This window comes from Populus euphratica, unplaced genomic scaffold (genome assembly GCF_000495115.2).
Source record: "Populus euphratica unplaced genomic scaffold, PopEup_1.0 scaffold522.1, whole genome shotgun sequence".
In the NCBI taxonomy this organism is placed as follows: Eukaryota; Viridiplantae; Streptophyta; class Magnoliopsida; order Malpighiales; family Salicaceae; genus Populus; species Populus euphratica.
This window is the reverse complement of record NW_011500397.1, coordinates 12340-31181: the sequence shown is the minus strand read 5'-3', so window position 1 is coordinate 31181 and position 18842 is coordinate 12340. Positions and strand designations below refer to the sequence as shown.

Here is an 18842-nt window from a genome sequence, read left to right as displayed (position 1 = left end):
CATACTTTATTAGAAAATGAACCTCGAATCTATTTCAAGGCAATATCATGTCCAGAAGCTTTTTATTGGAAGAAGGTCGATAATGGTGAAATTGAATCCATTATGAATAATCATACGTGGTGTCACGGAGTGCACGCCGTTGAATGACGAAGCTGCTTATTGAAAATAAGAGTGCTTAGGTTTAATAACAAGGATATAATTAGAGAGTTCATGAGTCGTTATCTAATATTATAATCATTAAAAAATCTATTGCTCTATGAGAGTTTGGGTAAGAAGACTATTTGTGCAAGAAAAAAATACATCAACCCTAATGCACCCTACCTATAGTAAGATGTATTGTTTATTGATTGTTAATTTATTGCATGTTTCTATTTGTTGATTCATCTAAAGTTTAGGGTAGATCTTTTTTCATGAGGTAGTTTGCACCTTATCGGGTTAAATTCTAACAATTCTAAAGCTTAATTTTTAGCAATACATATATTTATGTATTTTTTAATGTTTAATACTTGGGGGTATATTTTACAATGTAATTTTATACCCTCAAATATTAAAATTTACAACTAAATCCTAACATTTATCTCTATTAATTCATTTAATTTAATTTTGGAAGTATGCATTACGTTGTAAAATTCATACCTTAAATATTAATTAAATAAATTAATTTTTATAGCATATTTGAAATTTTAGGTAAATTCTAATGAATAATCATAAAATAATTATGATATCTATTAACTGATTTTTTTTTAAAAAGTATGATAAAAATATAATTTTAGTTATTTATTTTTATATAAAATAGGAATGAAGATTTTTTAGAAGTTAGTTGCATGCACAAAAGCAAAACATATTTTTATATTTTTAAAATAAGAATTGTTTTTAGAATTTTTGGATTTTTTTAAAATCTAAGAAAAAAATATTTTTAATATTGAATCATTATCATATTACATGGAAAAGAGAAAGAAGAAAAAAAGAGAGAGAAGGATAGCTTTGAAGTTAGAAATAATTAAAAAAAATATTATTTTAATATATTAAAAAAGTTTTAAAAATAATTACCATTACAAACATAAACAAATTAATACAATTACAAATCCAGTTTTTTTGGTGAATCATAAATCTAAATATTCAAAAGTCCAAAAGTTGTCGAGAGCAAAGAAAGTAAAGTAAAAGAAACGATGTATATCATTTCGATTCGGAGGAAGCCAAAGTGTTGGATGATATTGTATCAAAAGCTTTCTTTAGAGAGGAGATGACAAGTAACATTGATGAGATCTTGTGTAGAACTAAAAACTTGAAGCATAAATTTAATAAAAAAATATAGATAAATAAAGGACTTGAAAGATTAATAAACAATAAAAAAAAAAGAGTTTTAAGGATGAAGAGAAAAAAATATATTGACTTATCTGCATTCAACCCTTTTCATATATTCATTCTCCAAACTCCACTTCGGATTTCAAATCCCCTATCAATATCCTCGTAGATAGGTGAAGATAGAAGCCAAGCAATGACCATGAAACTATTTGATGCACACTGTCATCTGCAAGACCCAAGAATCCTTAACAAGACACCTCAACTCATTGCCACTGCCCTGGATACTGGCGTAGTCCGTTTTGCTGTCAATGGGGTTTCTGAGGTATATAATACATATACAATTTGGTACCTAATAATGATTATTTAACTGTTCTTGTCTTAAATTCTTGTGGGTTCTGATTTTCTTTTAAGAAAGACTGGAACTTGGTTAAAGAGATGGGTGAGAGCTATCCGTCTGTGATCCCATGCTTTGGTCTCCACCCCTGGTAAATATAAAGGCCCTCTCTTTCTTTCTTTTTTTTAATCAAAATTCATGAGTTTTGTGTTTTTGTTTTCGGGGGTCAGTAATTCAGGGATCTGTTGTTCTTTTCTTTTGTTGTTTTTCCTCAAGAGCAGTGTTTTTGTTTTCTTCTTTGATGCTTGTGTCGATGTTAATGTGTTTTTTTTTTTTTTTGGTCTTTAATCTATCTATAGGTTTATTGAGGAGAGGACTCCTAATTGGTTCAACACACTTAAAGAGTTCTTTCGGATCACACCCTCGGCTGCTGTTGGAGAGGTTAAATTCCCATTTCCTTGCTGTTGGTAGAGTCTTCTAAAAGCATAATGCTCAAGAGAACCTTTAATTAACACAGCATGCTAATGAACTTTTTCAGGTTGGTTTGGACAAGGGTTCACATGGAAAGAAGATTGATTTCAATGATCAGGTTTTCCTCACGGAGGTTTTTTTTTTTTTTAATTATTATTATTACACACTCAAGTAATCTATTCTCTTCTTCACGGCTTAGTGTCATTCAGTGATTCGTATGGTAATTCATTACCTGGCCTCTGCCATTGGACCTGAAAGAAGTTCGTCCTTAATTTTATGCATTGAAAGAGAAATGTCGGAGCATGGGCACCTCAGGCCTCATATTAGTTCAATTCCCATTTGGAAATTATGTACCTGGTAACTAGGAGAAACATGTGTGTGTATTGTCTTGAAGGCATTTACACCACTAGCACCTGACTTTTTGGTTTTCATTACATTCTATTATTTTCGTGGTGGCCTTGGATTGAGGCTAGTCTTCCCTCGTTTTTGCTCACTAAATGTGAAATATACTTTGTTCCTTATTACCTAGGGTTTGCACAGGTTGCAATTTCTTGACTACCTATTGCTTTTGAGAGCTTCTTAAATTGTATGATAAAAGTATTACTTTTCACTATTTCAATAAACCTATATATACCTGTTCAAATATGCTTTGTGTCACTTTACTTTGCTACCCCTACTTTTGTCTTAGACAACTTTCCCCTTGAATAGTTTATACATCTCGTACCAGTCTAAAAAAATTATAGAGGAAGAACATTTGTCCCCATTACTAGTGTACATATTCATTTCTGTCTTGCTATATTCATATATGATGTCATTGCTAAATCTGTGCACCAGTTAATGTTGTTTCATGTTACATTTTTAATATTCGAAGTTTCTAATCCAGGTTCAAGTATTCAGGAGACAGCTTGAACTCGCAAAAGAGTTGAATAGACCAGTATCTGTCCATTGTGTTCATGCTTTTGGTGATCTTCTTGAGATAATGAAGTACGGTACTATATTTTATTTCTGTTCCACTGAAAGGTATTTTCCAGATTATTGATGGTTATGGGTGGAGCTTTCTTTTTATGTAATCCATGCAGTGTGGTGTGATTATCTCAAATCATAAATATTATTCAGAATACAAATAGGAGCACCTATCTTACAATGTCAGTTTTAAAAATTGAGGTCTTGATGCCTGTAAGGTGCTATGAATAAATTGTAGGCTGGCATGGACAAGTTGGATTGCTTTTTTTTCCATGTTTAATCAAAATGAAAAGTTCTTTGATGTCATCACCTTTGCTTCAAGGAGCTGTTATGCATCTCAATCGCCATACTTGTTCGTTGACTTGGATAAAGATTCTCTGAACCTATCGCACATTGTCTCAACTTTTATTTCTTCTTGCCCATGGCTTAAGCCGTGTCTAATTTGTAATGATGTGAAGCCACTAGTATTTGTTTCTTAATGCCATTGTATTATTGCAATTTTTAATTACATGCTGGATCTTCAGGAGTACAGGACCTTTCCCGGCTGGTGTCATTCTCCATTCTTTCCTTGGTTCTGCTGAGATGGTTCCTGAGTTTGCCAAGCTTGGTGCTTACTTTTCGTTTTCTGGTTTTCTGATGTCCTTGAAAAAAGAGAAGGCAACAAAAATGCTGAAAGCAGTTAGTTAATCAATTGCATTTTCTGTTTTACATATTAGAAAAATTCAAAGTCTTAACTCCAACCTTTTGCAGGTATCTTCGGATAGGATTTTGTTGGAAACAGATGCACCTGATGCCCTGCCAAATGGAAAGTTTGGTTCCCTGTTTCTGGTTGATGGAGGTATTTTTCATCCTGAAGGAGTAAATTCTTCTTCAAATGCTGACAGTCTACATGATGGTGATTCCCATCCTTCAAAAGATGTATCGGCATTGCCAAGAGAAACACCTAATCATCCTGCAAATATACACAATGTATGTCATTGGCTTGTTTCTCCCTTGAACTCGTTATCTGATAATGCATGAAGTAAATAGGGTCTGTCTCTTGCAAGTGCTAATCTCGGAAACGGCCAGATCACACATAATTCTGAGATTTTGGCTCTCAAAACCACCTGTTCCTTGGCCTTGATGCATTTCATATCCTTTCAATTTCATTTATTCTCTTTAGGCTGGCTCTAAAAACTAAGGTGTTAGAGTAATGGCCTCCTTTAATCAATATATTGGTTTTTTTTTTTCCCTCTCTCATCTCCAACACTTCAACTTCTCTTATTCAACATAACTTACATTTATGTGCCTGAGACCAGTTTAAAAAATGTGTGCTTGGGACCATTATATGTTGAATGTAAATGTATTTAGCAAGTTTCCATTACTTGTCCAGGTCTTAAGTTACGTTGCATCCTTGCTGGACATCACCAAACAAGAACTTGCAGAACTGAGCTATGCAAATGCAGTACGGCTATTCTCTTATGAAGGTTCCAAGATATTAGAAAAATAGTTAATTTATCGAGAATGTAACGCATTCTACCTGTTTACTTGTATGATTACTTACAATCTCAGTTCCGGCACAAGCAGGTGTGCCCATAAATGCTGAAAGCCTTGTCCTGGATTTCACTTATTTGGTAGCTTCAGTAACTTTCCCGAGGGCGAATCTGAATGGCAGCATGTGAGGTGGAAAGGAAAAGAGAGCTTTCCTTATCTCTCATTTTCTTCCTTTCTCTTTTCAATATATTAGTGCTAGCCTTTTTATTATTTGCATCTACTAGTCTCGCAGTTGCAGAGTTGTAGCCAGCTTCTGATTTTCTCCTTTGGCCTCAATATTTTCTTGGACGATTAATTCCATCGTTTGCAGTTTAACAAATAAAATGGAGGGAACAGTTCCTTCCGATATATCTGAAATAATAGTTCAATGATTATGGATTTATACTTGAATACTCCCGGTTCTTGCACATGAGTTCTATACAATCAGATCGGTGCGTCAATGGTATAAAATAGATTTTTTTTAAGAAAATAAAAATATACTTGTATATGGTGAAAATAAAATAAACGTTAATGCTAGTAAAATAAAATAACATAGATAGCGAGCATCTCAAAATAATAATAATAATAATAATAATAATAAATTGGTTTCATTTTATATAAGAAAATGAACAGAAAACAAATGGGTGACTACAAAAAAGAAAAAAAAAGAAAAAAAGGAAAATCAGAGCCTGTATTTATGCCATCATTATTTAAGAAAACAATAAAAAAGAAGTAGGAAAAATAACGGCAAGCTAGTTTCTACAAGATTTTCTCAACAAATCAAATCGGATAAATTCAAATAACGGAAGTGCACTTGTTTAGGGCGATAATCTTTTTGAGAGCTGAAAGTTGAGATTTTTGGTTTTTGAAATTTTCTGATGAAACAAGAATACAGCAAAAACCAGTAAAAAAAGAAAAACCCTACAGAAAGGTCTCTAGCTATACTGGTATTTGTAATATCAGAACTTCCAACAACAACTACGCTTACCTTTGTCGCGCAAAGCAACTCTAATTACTAGTGTCACCAGATGGCCAGTAGAGATGTATCATCTTGGTAATCTTCTCCTTCCTTCATTGAGTTCTCTCTCTCTCTTTTGCATTTTGCCCCCTAAATCTTGTGATTATTTTCTAAATTTTGTTTCATTGCCTCTACTCATTTCAGGTTGTCCAAGTCTCCATCCCCATCAGAAGTTCAGCTCCATGTACATGGCATGCCTTTCAGTGTAGACAAAGTAAGCTGATATAACATTAAAAAAAACTGCTTGGTTCTAATGATAAAAATTTCTTCGGCAGAAGTGTAGATTAGATAACCATCTAAATCCTTATTCCATTATCATTTTTTTTTTGGAACTTTTTTAATATATCTGCGGGTATAATTTACTCTTGTTTAGGATCTTCTGTCAGCAAGATCAGCCAAAATAGCTGCCCTGCTCAAAGAAAACCCCCCAGAAAAGCTGGCTTTTCTTCTCCGAGATATTCCGGCTGATCCAGAAACCTTTGAACTTGTTGCTAGATTCTGCCATGGGTATGAACTGATTTTGTCCACAGAGAATGTAATACCACTCATTTCTCTTGCTTACTACTTGGAGATGACTGAAAGTCACAGCGACAATAATCTGCTGGACAAGACCCTTGGTTTTTTTGAAGATAAAGTCCTTCCTAGCTGGAATGAAACCATCAAGGCTCTTCGGTCAGCGAGCAGTACCATTCAACAAGTACTGCATTCAGGTTTGGTTGATGCATGTTTAGAATCACTCATTTACAAAGCATTGGCCGATCCCCGGCTTCTTGGAGAACCAATCAAGAACTCAACGTGCAATGAGGATAGTGAGGATGAGGAGGTCTTTAAACCAAATGCAAGACGAAAACTTTTTTCTCCTGATTGGAAATCAGAGGATTTGACTACACTGTCCCTCCAGTTATATAATCCTCTCATACAAGCAATGAATCAGCATGGAGTCCCACCAGAATATGTGGCAGCATCTCTTTGTCAATATGTAAAGAAGTGGGCCGATTCAGGAGAGAATGAGACAATTTACAAGAGGGGAGTGATTGAAGCAGTGGAAAGGCTTCTGCCTCCTGAAAAAGGAATTCTTCCTTGCACATTGTTGTTTGAAATGCTCAGGCTTGCGATTTGTCTGGAATGCAGCAGTGATTGTAGAAGTGGTTTTGAGATTAGGATCGGGAAGCAATTAGACCAGGCAGAAGTGAAAGACCTCTTGATACCGTCTCAAGGTTATTCCAAGGAAATCCAATATGATATTGAGTGTGTGAGGAGGATTTTGAAACATTTCTATGCCAACTACAGCAGCACTGATGTTTCTGGTATACTCTTGGTGGCAGAACTCATTGAAGAATTTTTGATGGAGGTTGCGAGTGACATAGATTTGAGGATAGACACGTTTGTTTCTTTAGCTGAGATGTCATTGGCAGCATCATTAGGAACACAGAGAAATTCCGATGGAATCTACAGGGCCATCAACATTTACCTGGACAAGCATAATTATTTGACAGAGCTGGAAAGAGAGGAGGTATGTAGGGTGTTAGATTGCCAAAAAATGTCACCTGAAGCCTGTGAACATGCAGCGAAGAACGAAAGGCTGCCAGTTAGGTTTGTGGTGCAGGTGTTGTTTATGGCGCAGTTGCAGTTGCGAGACACAATCACAAAGGAGGTGCAGGTTTTTGATGATAAATTGAGAAGAGAGGTGGTGGAGGATGAGGAGAATGAAGAGAAGATGGGTTTTGACGAGGAAGAGGTGAGGGTTGAAATGGAGAAAATGAGCATCAAAGTGATGGAGCTCGAGAGAGAGTGCTGCACAATGAGGAAAGAAATAGAACATGGTTGCACCCATCAGAAATCAAAAAAGGGCAAAGTTAGCATGTGGAGAGAAATGAAGAGAAAATTGGGGTGTGTGAGTAGCACTCATGATTGTAACTGCCAAGTCAAGAAGAAGAAGAAGAAATACTGAGTTTCAGGCTCGGATTTGAAACTGGTATGGCTTCTCTCAACAGTTTGCTTCTTCTAGGGAACTGTTTATGGCTACTGTGATGCAATATGTGCTGGAAATGGCAATTGTCAGGAGATGGAAATGGAAAGGCCTATATATCTGTTTGTTTTAATCTGCAGTCTTGTGATTCCTGTAGTCCAGATTGCCTTGATTATTTTTGTTTTTGTATGCTGGATTTGTTAAACTCACAACCCTTGCTTTATTTTGCTTATTAAAAAAACCAAAAGTGCAGCCTTTACGATCGATTTGCTTGCTTGCGACTACATGTTCGTCCACAAATCAGTAAGAAATTGACATTAAAAGAAAAAAAAACTTGGTTATGTCTTTGGTCTGAATGTGTTTTTGCTTTAGGCTTCTAAATACTAGCTTTCATGCATGATTTTGTTATTTTTTTTTTTAGAGTTACAAAGAACTAGACCACCACTTGCTTTGGTACATCAAAGTTGAATGAACAATAATTACAAAGTAAACAAGTTCAGAGCATCAAATATAATCTCATTGAATAAAATCACAGCTTCATACATTGAACGTAAATAAGAAAACTTCAAACAACCTGGGATTATTGACTACATCCATTTGCAAGCCATGCATATGTATACAAGTTCAATTATTATCACAAACCAAGCAAGAAAATAGCTTATGAACGAAGGATTTGGATGCTTTGTGTGTTGTTGCTGGCTTTTCTAAGCATATGATCTCAGAGTCATCCACTCCATTTTTCTTTGCCTTGTCACATTCATCACAAAACCTCTTGAATGCTTTCTCAACATACTTTGCGCCATCCAATACGTTCAAGCCATCCACAAGTTGCTGAGGATAAATATCCTTCTTAAGATCTCCATTCAATACAGCTGCCATTTCGACCAGTTCTTCTTGGAATTCACTAAGTTTTGCGTCTTCTTTTGCAGCACCCTCACGCAATTTCACAGGTTCAACCAACGTAACTGCAAAATGCATATGTAACTCAAGCCTTTTATGTTTTAATAAAGAAAGACATGATGTAAATAATGTTCAATTTACCTGGACAATCCACTCTCGGACTAGTTCTAGTCAAGATGCCCTCAAAAGTGCCTGCCCAGGCATCGCGCTTGGTTAGGAACTCTTTCAGATTAAAGATCTTCTTAACAGTTGCTGCAATGGAAGAATGCTCAAACTCTGATGTAGGGTATGGTCCCGAAGGCGCATGTAACACTGCAGTTTTAAGTCACCAATCAACATATACATCACAACAAGTTTAACAGAGAGACAAAGTAATTTACTTGGTAAATAAATTATACGTAGGAGACAAACTTAATCAATTTGAACTTGGAAAAGGCATAAATGGAAAAAGACGTTATGAACATACCTGTTCCAGGCGCAATCCAGGGAGATATAAGAAATGCAGGAACTCTAACACCAAGACGATCAAACTTGAAGTTATATGGCGCAGGGCCAACAATGTCGTCAGGGCTAGGGACACCAGTTACAGGAGTTGGAACGTGATCATAGAAACCACCATGTTCATCATATATGATTATAAATAAGATTTCATTCCATTGAGGACTAGCTCGTAGTGCCTCGTATACTTTTTTCACGAATTTCTGACCTTCTGAGACATCATGAGATGGGTGATCGTCATTTGCAGGTATCGCTAAAAGATCAAAATATCTCTGTTCGATGACAACATAGTTTGGTAGCTTCCCTTCTTCACAGTGCTTCTTAAAGTGCAGGTCAAACTGGTGAAACTTTGTCAGGTATTTCAACTTTCGAAGGTTCCTGTTAACAATGAGATTTTTCACTTGTCAAAAAAAAAAATTTAATAATCTTAAATGCACAAAATCTTAACTAAGAAAAAAAAAAAAACGACCAGCTACATGCTATTTTAGTATCTGTTTGGCTCCGAGGTTGGGGGGGTGTTAATTTTTCGTCAAAAAGCCAACCAATTTCATGTGATAAAATAAAACTCAAATGCCAGGTTTTTTTTTTTTTTTAAGGCTTCATCTTCAAACTATTTTGATTAAATATCATGTGTTTCTAATCATCTTTACAACTAAAACAACACAAGAAGCATTATCATTATTATTGCAACTGAGGTGGAAATTGTTTTTTATTAAAAAATAAAATAATAATTTTTTGATTTTACTTAAAATTATTTATATGTACTTATGCTAAAATAATTTTTTAAAAATAAAAAATATTTTAAACCGAAATAAATAAAATATTTTACAATTAAATTTTAGCCAGGTAATTACCCATCTCCCAAGCAATTTGGAGGCTTGCAAGAAGCCAATCAAAAGCTTGCTTTCAAACATCTACTCTTTTTTTTCCCCCATATGGTACTGCACAGAATCCTGATTGTTTACCATTTTATATTTAATTATAATCAGGAATTCATACCTAATTAGTGGGGGAATCAATAATCACGATTGAGGCTTAGTGCCTTTAATGGGACAACTATTCAAGAAAATAATTAGAAATAGCTAAAAGTCCAAGCAAAATGGCTTCTTTTTTACTTTTTATTTGAAAATTGGCTTTGGTATGCCAACTTCTCAATGTGGCAATATTAAAATGTTGAATAGAAAATAACTAATTTAATACATATAATATCTTTCCAACTCAAACGATAAAAAGAAAAATGTAATACTCATTAGCCTCCTAGATTTTAAATATTATTAACCTTCAGTTCCTAAAGTTTAAAATCCTGCAATGAAGTTTGCTTTAAACCTTGATTATTTGCTAGAATATAGTTTTTGTTTTTAGAAAAATGGTTTTTATAGAAAATAGATTTATAAAAAATAAATTATTTTTTAATGTTTGGTAATCTTATAAAAAATAAGTTGGAAAATACATTTTAATATTTGATTATCTCATGAAAAATAACTTATTAATATTTTTTTTCAAGTTTATTAAAAGAATGACTACAAATCTGATATCTAATAAAAAAAATAAAAAGATAATAAAATTAAAAAATAAATCTAATTTTATAAATTATTTTAAATAGAATAAATAACAATAAAAAGAATGTAAGCTATATCTGATAGATAAAAACTTTTGATTAAAAAAAAATAAGAAAAAAATAAATAAAAAATAAAAAAATAAAAATCAAACTTAATATAAAAATTAAATTTTAAAAGATAAAATTATAAAAAATTATAAAAATCTAAAACCAAACATATAATAAACAAAAAATTAAAGATTACGTTTTTCTAAAAATCAAATTAATTTTTTTTTTAATTGAAAGATATTTTTTATTAATTAATTTTTATAATTTTTTAAAAATTATTTTTCTTGAAACAAACTGAATCTTAATTTCATCTATGCATCACATTATTTTTTAGAATCCAAACTCCAATGCATACACTCTACAATTAAGTTTGAACAGTTCAATAAATATCTCATATTGAAGTCGACACATTCCTAGTAGATTTGGTGTCGTGTTTTATCTTCAAAATCTCAACAGAATACACATATGAGTTTTAACAATTAAACCCGCATATAAGATCGCAGTCTTGACGGATTTCATGTCGAATTATGTTTGTAGCACGATGGAAAGACTAAATTAGAGACTGAGTTGAAATCTGATTTCAAGTTAGGGGACTAATTTGCTGCTAATGCAAGAATGATGCTTAAGATGCTTTTTTAGTCATCTATCAATGTTTGAAGGGATGATAATTTATGTTTAGAAGAGCTGTTATAATTATTTTTTAAAGTATTTTTTGTTTAAAAATATATTAAAATAATATATATTTTTTTAATATTAATACATCAAAGTATTAATTTAAAAAAAAATTAAAAATTAAATTTAAAAAAAAAAAACAGAAACAAACAGAGTGTTTCATCCGATGGTACTTCTCTTGTTTATCTGATGTCACAACAAGCCATCAAGTTTATGATGGTGTTTGAATAAATTAACTCGCATATGCCGAAACTAGTGCTGCTGTCGGCCGAGTATAATTATTGGCTAACTGTATGAATACAAGACGAGCCAAAACCAGTGAGAAAAGGTTTACTTTATGAATGACTGGCTAAACCATCGAAAGACCAAAAAAAAAAAAAAAACAACTATAATAATAATTAAAATATAGCCACCTACATAATTTTATATCTCAAACGAAGAAAAAGAAGAGGAAAGAGAGAAATATTAGAGAAAATCTTATCATATGAAGAGACTTTGATTAAAAAATTTAGAGGGTTACCTGTAAAAGAGAGTAGCTGGAGGATACTGATAATAAATCCCAAAAGTAAAACCAGACTCATCCAGGGACTCAAATATGGTCTTTTGAGGGTAACCTTCAATCAGCAACTGTCTGTTGTTGCTGGTAGCTCCATGAGACGTCGCAGAATGCACATAAAGCCTGTTGGGTTGTGTTGATGCAGGAACGGAAGCAAACCAACGGTCACAAATAGCAAAATTCTCAGCCAACTCCTTGTAGACTGGTACCGCGTCCGGTTTGAACCCATTCATGACAGTCTGAGCCATGCCCTTCTGCAATCTCTCTGCATTCTGTGCAAAACCATTCATTTTTGGAGGCGGTTTGTTGTCATCAGAGAGTGAGGCCTCGGTCCATTGAACCCCGAAAACCTGTTCGTAAATGTCTTGGATCGAGTGGCCAGGGTCAGGGTCAACGTAGGCAGCTTGGTCACCAAAGAATACGAGAGTTGAGTTTGAGTCGGAGGAGGAGATGGGGTTAGATTCAGAACCCGTGGCTCCATTGATTTCTGGGTTTAAAGTCTTTAGCCACCCTAACATGTGGTCAAATGAACGGTTTTCTTGGACCAGAACCACCACCGTTTTGATGGGGGAAGGTGTGGCTGCGCTGGTACTAGAGCTCTGATCAGCTACCATTTTTTTTGCTTTTTTGGAAGATGGAATTGGGTTTGGTAATGGTGTTCTGAGATGGCTATGATTTATGGAAGTCTATTTGATTTTTTTGCAGTATAGTTAGTGTTTCGATCAGAGAAGAAATCACTTGGAAAGCTGGTGATAAGAGATCACTCAAGTATTTAAACTTGAAATAATCTCTGTACGTAACAGGGTGGCAATTCGTGCTTCTGTACTATGCACGTTGGGCAGGATTTGTTTACGCTGTCATTGTTTATTAGCTAACAAAATAAAATATTAAATTTACTCCCAAATATTTAATTTAGATGATTGAAAGGAAAAATAAAAGCGTTTTATGATCGATATAGAGCTATAAAACGAGGCAAAATCTCCTCTAATTTGCTCTTGTCATAAATGCAAGCAAGGTTTTTTTTTTTATTAAAAAAACCTCCATCGTGATTATATTCTTTAATTGCTTACAATAAAGTCACTGAATATGACGTAAGAATATGCATGTAGAGCTGGTAGTCATGATAGCTTACCGTGATGAGCAACTAGTTGCTAATAAACGTAGCCTTGAATTTTTGAGATACACAAGTAATTGAAATTAAATGATCTAAAGGGTGACGCAATGGCCCATCGCTTGGTCCTTACAAAGAAAAATAATAAAACAGCACAAAGTTGACAAGAAAAAGATGAAGAAGCTTTGATCTGATTTTGAACGGAAAATATGCTAACGGATAAAAGCAGATCCTATGCGTGAGAAAGAAGTTTTTATTTTAATATAAGAAGTGGAAGCTTGTTTCATGGTTATCTTGCATCGTATGCTGAAATCAACAAAATCTAATCGTGTTGGTCCTCATTTAAAGTAAAAGGTTCGCAGATTTAGCGTTCAGTTGATCTTGTTTTCATGAGTTATTTTACATTTAATGTTAAACCTTTTCTTCCATATTAATATGTTCAATATTTAAAGCTATCTTTTTTTTTTTTTTTATAAGTGTAATTATATTAAAGGGGAAAGCTGTCTAAGAATACAAGAGATATGTATACCTAAGATGGATATCATCCCGCCACCTAGATCAAATTTCCCTTAAACAGCAGGGGAAAAAGTAAAAGCTAAATAAAATTGAAGAAGATAAAAACCAAGATTGTCTGCACAATAGCTCAAGAACTGGTCGACCGATTCTGCAAAAACATGAGACATGCTACGTGGGATTCAAAAGACAACAAACTAGAGCTACCCTGTGACTTTGGAAGACTCCATATGAATATAAGAGTAGTTGGAATTTAGTATTTTGATTCTAGCTCAACCAACTTGAATTGGATAAGATTAAAGGTCATGTTATTAACAATATGATAAGGATGACAGACGAGATAAAAAATGTTATTAAACCTCAAAATCATATAAAATAAACCGTGGTTAAAAGAACTAACCAAGCAAATAGATACAACTACTTCTTTTGTCTATAGTGTGTGTGTACCACTTAAGCAAGGGTTATCATGTCATAAAAAGCCAACTTATAAGAGTTTGATTAATGGTTGCCCCCAAACCGAATTAGAAAAAGAATACTGAAAAAATTGATGATCATGTATCTCAACGTGCGAGCTATAAAAAATACATACTGAAAAGCTGATGATCTGGTAAGCATAGAGTTTGTCTATGATATGTAGGCGACCCATAGAAGCAAGCCATATGATAAAAGATTATCTCGTAATATGACCTAGAAACAAGAGGAGATTATGCATAGAATTTATGAGTTTTATGTCTCTAAGGACCTTCCATGCTAAATCAATAAAAAATCTTCTTGATAGATGACCCTTTCAGATATAGTGATCTGATAGTGCAATTCTAAGATGAAAATTAATTGATTCCCAAAAATCTATTGAAGCTCTTGATTAACCAAGAGAAAGGATCAAGTGTTTTCTTCAATGATGTGAGACTTTAGCATCCTAAGGAAGCTAAATTGAGGATATTATCTTGAAAAGCAAAAGGTTATAGAATAATTAACCAGTAGTCTAACTATAGGGAAGTACTAGTCTCATCTCCAATGCATAGAACAAATCTCCCTCTACACCAATCTCTATTGAGTAGGATCTTCATCCAGGACTAAGAGCAAACTGAAGGAGGATTGACATGCCAGAAAGATCTACCTTAGAATAAGACACATTATGAACCCATCTTGACCAAATTGATGGTCTAGTTGAAAGTGGTTTTTAGACATGTTTGAGAATAACTACTCTATTTCAAGTTTCAATCCTCTTTATCCCTAAACCTCACTCCTTAAAAGGATAACAAACTAAAGCACCAACTCCTAAGATGAAAATTAATTGAGTCCCAACTATATTGAAGCTCTTGATTACCTAAGAGAAAGGACCAAGTATTTCCTTCAATGATGTTTGAGACTTTGGCATCCCAGGGAAGCTAAATTGAGGATAGTATCCTGAAGAGCAAAAGGTCATAGAATCATTAACCATCCAACAACCAATAATCTAACCATGGGGAAGTAATAGTCCCATCTCTAATGCACAGAACAAATCTACACCAATCTTTATTGAGTAAGATCTCCATGCAAGATTAAGAGGAAACTAAAGGAGACCTGGCATGATAGAAAGATCTACCATAGAGTAAGACACACTATGAACCCATCTTGACCAAACTGATGATCTCTCTAAAAGTGATTTTTAGATGTGTTTGAGAATAACTACTCTATTTCAAGTTTCAATCCTCTTTATCTTTAAACCTCACTTTTTAAAAGGATAACAAACTAAAACACACACTACTTTAGCCCCTGAATGAGAGACAATATAACCCTTCTAGAGAAAGACAACTATAATACTCTCAATCTTCCTAATAACAGAGTAGGGATGAATAAACATAGAACACCAATATATCTAGATAGAAAAGAGAATGAATTTGATCAATTGAAGGTGTCCAATATAAATAAAAGAAGTTGAAGTCCATAATTTAATTCTAGAGAGAATCTAATCCACCAATGGCATGACACTTATCATAAACTCCTAATAAGAAAACATGGCTTTTATCTAGATTTGTAATAAGTCTAGAAACCCACCAAAATCATCTTAAGGCTTCCTCACAATCCTGACCGAGTCTATATTTGCCTTATAGAAAATCATAAAGTCATTTGCAAAACATAAATGAGTAATCACATTCTAATGACACCATTTGTGGTATCAAAACCTTAAGTTCTATGACGCCTCTTTAAGTATACCTTCTAAACTTTCATGGCCAAAATATAAAAAATTAGGAGAAAAAGGAGTCACATTGTTGAAGGCCCTTAAAAGATAGAAAGAAGACGTGACATTCCTCATTCATGGCCACTGAGAAATTAGCTGTAGACATGTATATCTCAATCCATCTAACCATGATGTCAGGCACTCCAATAACCTTTAGCCCTATTAGGATAAACTCCCAACTAATCATCTCAAAAGCTTTTTTAATGACTATTTTTAAAGCACATCTAGGCATATGAATAGCTAAGTGATAATTATATATAAGTTTTTGATTCAACAAGATGACATCTAATATTTGTCTACCCGAAACAAAGGCAATCTAAATAGGACAAATAACATCTAGAAAACACCCACTCAATATACTCATAATAACTTTAGATATGCATTTGTAAATCACGTTACAACATGAGATATGTTTAAACTCATTTATAGTGGTGAGAGTCTCAATCTTAGGAATCAAAACAGTCCTAGTAACATTAACACATACAGGAAGAGTACAAGAATTAGAGAAGAACCTCACATGAGCAATGAAATCCTTACTAATAATGTCCTAACTTCTTCTGAAAAACAAAGAAGTATAACCATCTAGACTAGGAGCCTTACCATTAGGGATAGAGAACAAGGCTTTCTTGATCTCATTATCTGTAATGTATAACTCTAAAGTAAACACAATGTCAGTAGGATTCCTATTAGAAAAGTATCAAGAATCATCCTTTAAAGTAATGGCCATGTGAGTGGAAAGTAGCCTTTAGATGTAACAAGCTCCTAATCAACCTAGACCTTAATGATTTTGAATCGAAGGCTCTGTCTCATCAATCAACTAGTGGATTCTATTCATGGCCTGTTTATGTAGTAGTCATCAATGAAAGAACTTGGTGTTTTTATCTCCTAAGTTTATCCACTATATTTAAGACCTCTATTTATAAAAGCCTTATTATCCTTATGCAGTTGTAAGAACTTCTTAGTTAGCTCTGTTTCTACCATATAATACTTTTCAGACGGTGGAGAGCCATAAAAAAATATTTATGTTATAGCCCAATTAGACTTTGCCTCAACCATTTGGCTAGAGATATAGCTAGTATGTTGGTGATGCAAAGACTTTAGGTTAGGATTTAAAAACCTAGCCTCTTGGTAAGCATATATATATATAGGGTTATTGTCTACTAGAATCTGCTAAATGTCTGCAACTATACCCAAGAAATTATCTCTGTCACCCATATATTCAAGAGCATTAAATAAATACTATATACCATCTGGTCCCAACTAACAATAATACAACAATTAGCTGTATCCAAGATATTAGATAAAAACTGCTATAATAAAGGCTTAATAATTATTTTCACCCTCTTATCTTGTTAAAAGTAATCTTAGTCCCAAAGAGACCCACAATACAGAGTTTATACTCATTAATCTAGTTCTTTACTACTTTATGTTTTTTTTGGCCATCAAGACCTAAAATATTCTAATAACCTAACATATTTTATAAGATGTAAAGACATTATAATAATAAAAAAAATCAATGATTATTAGACCCTTTCACCTTCTTCTTAGCACTAGCAGAATGTGGATTTGACTATTCTAACTAAAGCTTAACTTTAGCCATTATATTCATGCTCGAAGTTATAATAGTATCTAGGGTATCCATAGTCTCACTGTTTCTTGGTAAGTTCAAAGTTTTGCTTTACACACTTAACAACTTTAAGAAAACCAAATCAGTTCTTTTTAAGATGAGAATAGTCTCTATATGAGTCTTAATTTGACCCAACGTTATCATCCAAAGTGCCCTTTCCAATTGTTTAGGCAGAAGGTTCAACAACATTGAATTCATCAACTAATTTCTAGAGAACTTTTATCGGTTGACCAATTTCTTAGACAATAACTCCCAGGGCTTCTATCTTGTCTAACCAATTGCCTAGTTCCTAAGATGTTTAAACTAGTCGATCGATTTTTGTAGAGCTAGTTGTTTAGGGTGTTGGGTTTATTATAGTAGCTACATTCAGAAGGGATGCAAACTCTTAATAATAGTAACTAGGGAGCTACATGTATACAAAATATCACCCTTATTTTGGATTTTTAATGTATTCTTAATGAAAAGGTTTGGAATCTCAGCCAAAGCCTTGCAAAAGTGTTCAAATACTTTGAAAGTGTTACAGGCTTGTGGTTTCCATTCATACTCAATCATAACTATGATGGGATCCAAAGACAACTTGTATTTCAGTTGGAAACTATAAACCATAGGCAATGAGGCATTCAATTTGATATAAATTTGGGTGTAATCAAGCTTAGTGTCATTAAGTGTTTGTTTATCACAAGCTAGAGGTCTTCCAATCATGCAAGCAGCCATTCCTAGATCCTTTTCATTCTAAAAGGAAAAAGGTAACCCTTGGAGGCAAACCTATGCAGCCACTTTTGAGATTTTATTCTTGTCGAAATAAAATGATGGTGTTATGGTTGGAGGATAATGGTCTTTCCCCTAATCATCAATGACTCATTCTCCGTAACTGAGTAAGTATCATCTTTTATTTTTGAAATGAAAAAACAAGAAACCTAGTTATGTCATCATGACATTCTCATGGCCATAATTCTTCCATTCTTGGAAGAAAATAGAGTTAGCCACATGGTAGGACATTCTATAACCAAGAAAGAATCCTACTATGTATCAATTCCATTTCCAAGATAATGGCAATCTCTTGACATAGAAATAAAGTATATTAGCTTGGGTTGTTGAGTTTGGTATTTTCAATCTATTAGCCTACGAGGTGTTAGGGGTGAAGTAGGTTGTGTTAGTGTTCTTCAGTGTCGGGGTAGTAATATGGGTGATAAGAGGGTTTGATCTTTTTTTTTTATGGTCTAGTAATATGGGTGATAAGAGGGTTTGATCCTTTTTTTTTTTTATGGTGGTTTCGATTTAGAGGTAGTTTTGGTGTTTTGAGGACGTTGATAAATGTTTAAGGTGTTGATGATATTTAGGTTAGTAGTGTCAGAGGTTTTTTTAGTAGTTATGATGGTGTTAGTTATCTATAATAGTAACTGATCAACAAGTTTTTGGGTTTGCTGATTAGTACTTAAAAGTGCATTTTTATCATGGTTTTATATCATCATTTTGCACTTGAAGTATCAATAACTCCTTAACCAAAGCATATTTTATAATAATATATCTAATAATATAAGATAACTTTAATTTGTGGTAAATGTC

The 18842-nt window shown here is 33.6% G+C and overlaps 3 protein-coding genes across 3 annotated transcripts; 2 read left to right on the top strand and 1 right to left on the bottom strand.

Moving 5' to 3' along the window:
- Positions 1-1346: 1346 nt before the first annotated feature.
- Positions 1347-4822, top strand: LOC105114393 (TatD related DNase). Its single transcript, XM_011010923.1, has 8 exons — positions 1347-1627; positions 1717-1790; positions 1999-2080; positions 2178-2228; positions 2994-3094; positions 3598-3751; positions 3824-4042; positions 4446-4822. Exons 1-8 carry the CDS (start codon positions 1499-1501, stop codon positions 4560-4562), a joined length of 927 nt encoding a protein of 308 aa, XP_011009225.1. The 5' UTR covers positions 1347-1498; the 3' UTR covers positions 4563-4822.
- A 355-nt stretch (positions 4823-5177) lies between these two features.
- LOC105114392 (Phototropic-responsive NPH3 family protein) lies at positions 5178-7822 on the top strand. The gene is made up of 3 exons (XM_011010922.1): positions 5178-5639; positions 5748-5817; positions 5977-7822. The coding sequence occupies exons 1-3, from the start codon at positions 5614-5616 to the stop codon at positions 7552-7554; spliced, it is 1674 nt and encodes a 557-aa protein (XP_011009224.1). The 5' UTR covers positions 5178-5613; the 3' UTR covers positions 7555-7822.
- Positions 7823-8002: 180 nt separating this feature from the next.
- On the bottom strand, positions 8003-12666 carry LOC105114391 (non-specific phospholipase C4-like). The gene is made up of 4 exons (XM_011010921.1): positions 11769-12666; positions 8939-9348; positions 8614-8784; positions 8003-8537 (listed from the first exon to the last, which is right to left on the bottom strand). The coding sequence occupies exons 1-4, from the start codon at positions 12416-12418 to the stop codon at positions 8197-8199; spliced, it is 1572 nt and encodes a 523-aa protein (XP_011009223.1). The 5' UTR covers positions 12419-12666; the 3' UTR covers positions 8003-8196.
- Positions 12667-18842: the final 6176 nt, after the last annotated feature.

Excerpts from the sequence above, each read along its gene's own strand:
- LOC105114391 (XM_011010921.1), bottom strand. The coding sequence starts at position 12,418 with ATGGTAGCTGATCAGAGCTCTAGTACCAGCGCAGCCACACCTTCCCCC. Across the intron at positions 9,349-11,768 it reads CCAGCTACTCTCTTTTACAG|GAACCTTCGAAAGTTGAAAT; the intron begins GTAACCCTCTAA and ends CATTGTTAACAG. Across the intron at positions 8,785-8,938 it reads CTGGATTGCGCCTGGAACAG|TGTTACATGCGCCTTCGGGA; the intron begins GTATGTTCATAA and ends TTAAAACTGCAG.
- LOC105114392 (XM_011010922.1), top strand. The coding sequence starts at position 5,614 with ATGGCCAGTAGAGATGTATCATCTTG. Across the intron at positions 5,640-5,747 it reads AGTAGAGATGTATCATCTTG|GTTGTCCAAGTCTCCATCCC; the intron begins GTAATCTTCTCC and ends TACTCATTTCAG. Across the intron at positions 5,818-5,976 it reads TGCCTTTCAGTGTAGACAAA|GATCTTCTGTCAGCAAGATC; the intron begins GTAAGCTGATAT and ends ACTCTTGTTTAG.
- LOC105114393 (XM_011010923.1), top strand. The coding sequence starts at position 1,499 with ATGACCATGAAACTATTTGATGCACACTGTCATCTGCAAGACCCAAGA. Across the intron at positions 2,229-2,993 it reads AGATTGATTTCAATGATCAG|GTTCAAGTATTCAGGAGACA; the intron begins GTTTTCCTCACG and ends TTTCTAATCCAG. Across the intron at positions 3,752-3,823 it reads CAACAAAAATGCTGAAAGCA|GTATCTTCGGATAGGATTTT; the intron begins GTTAGTTAATCA and ends AACCTTTTGCAG.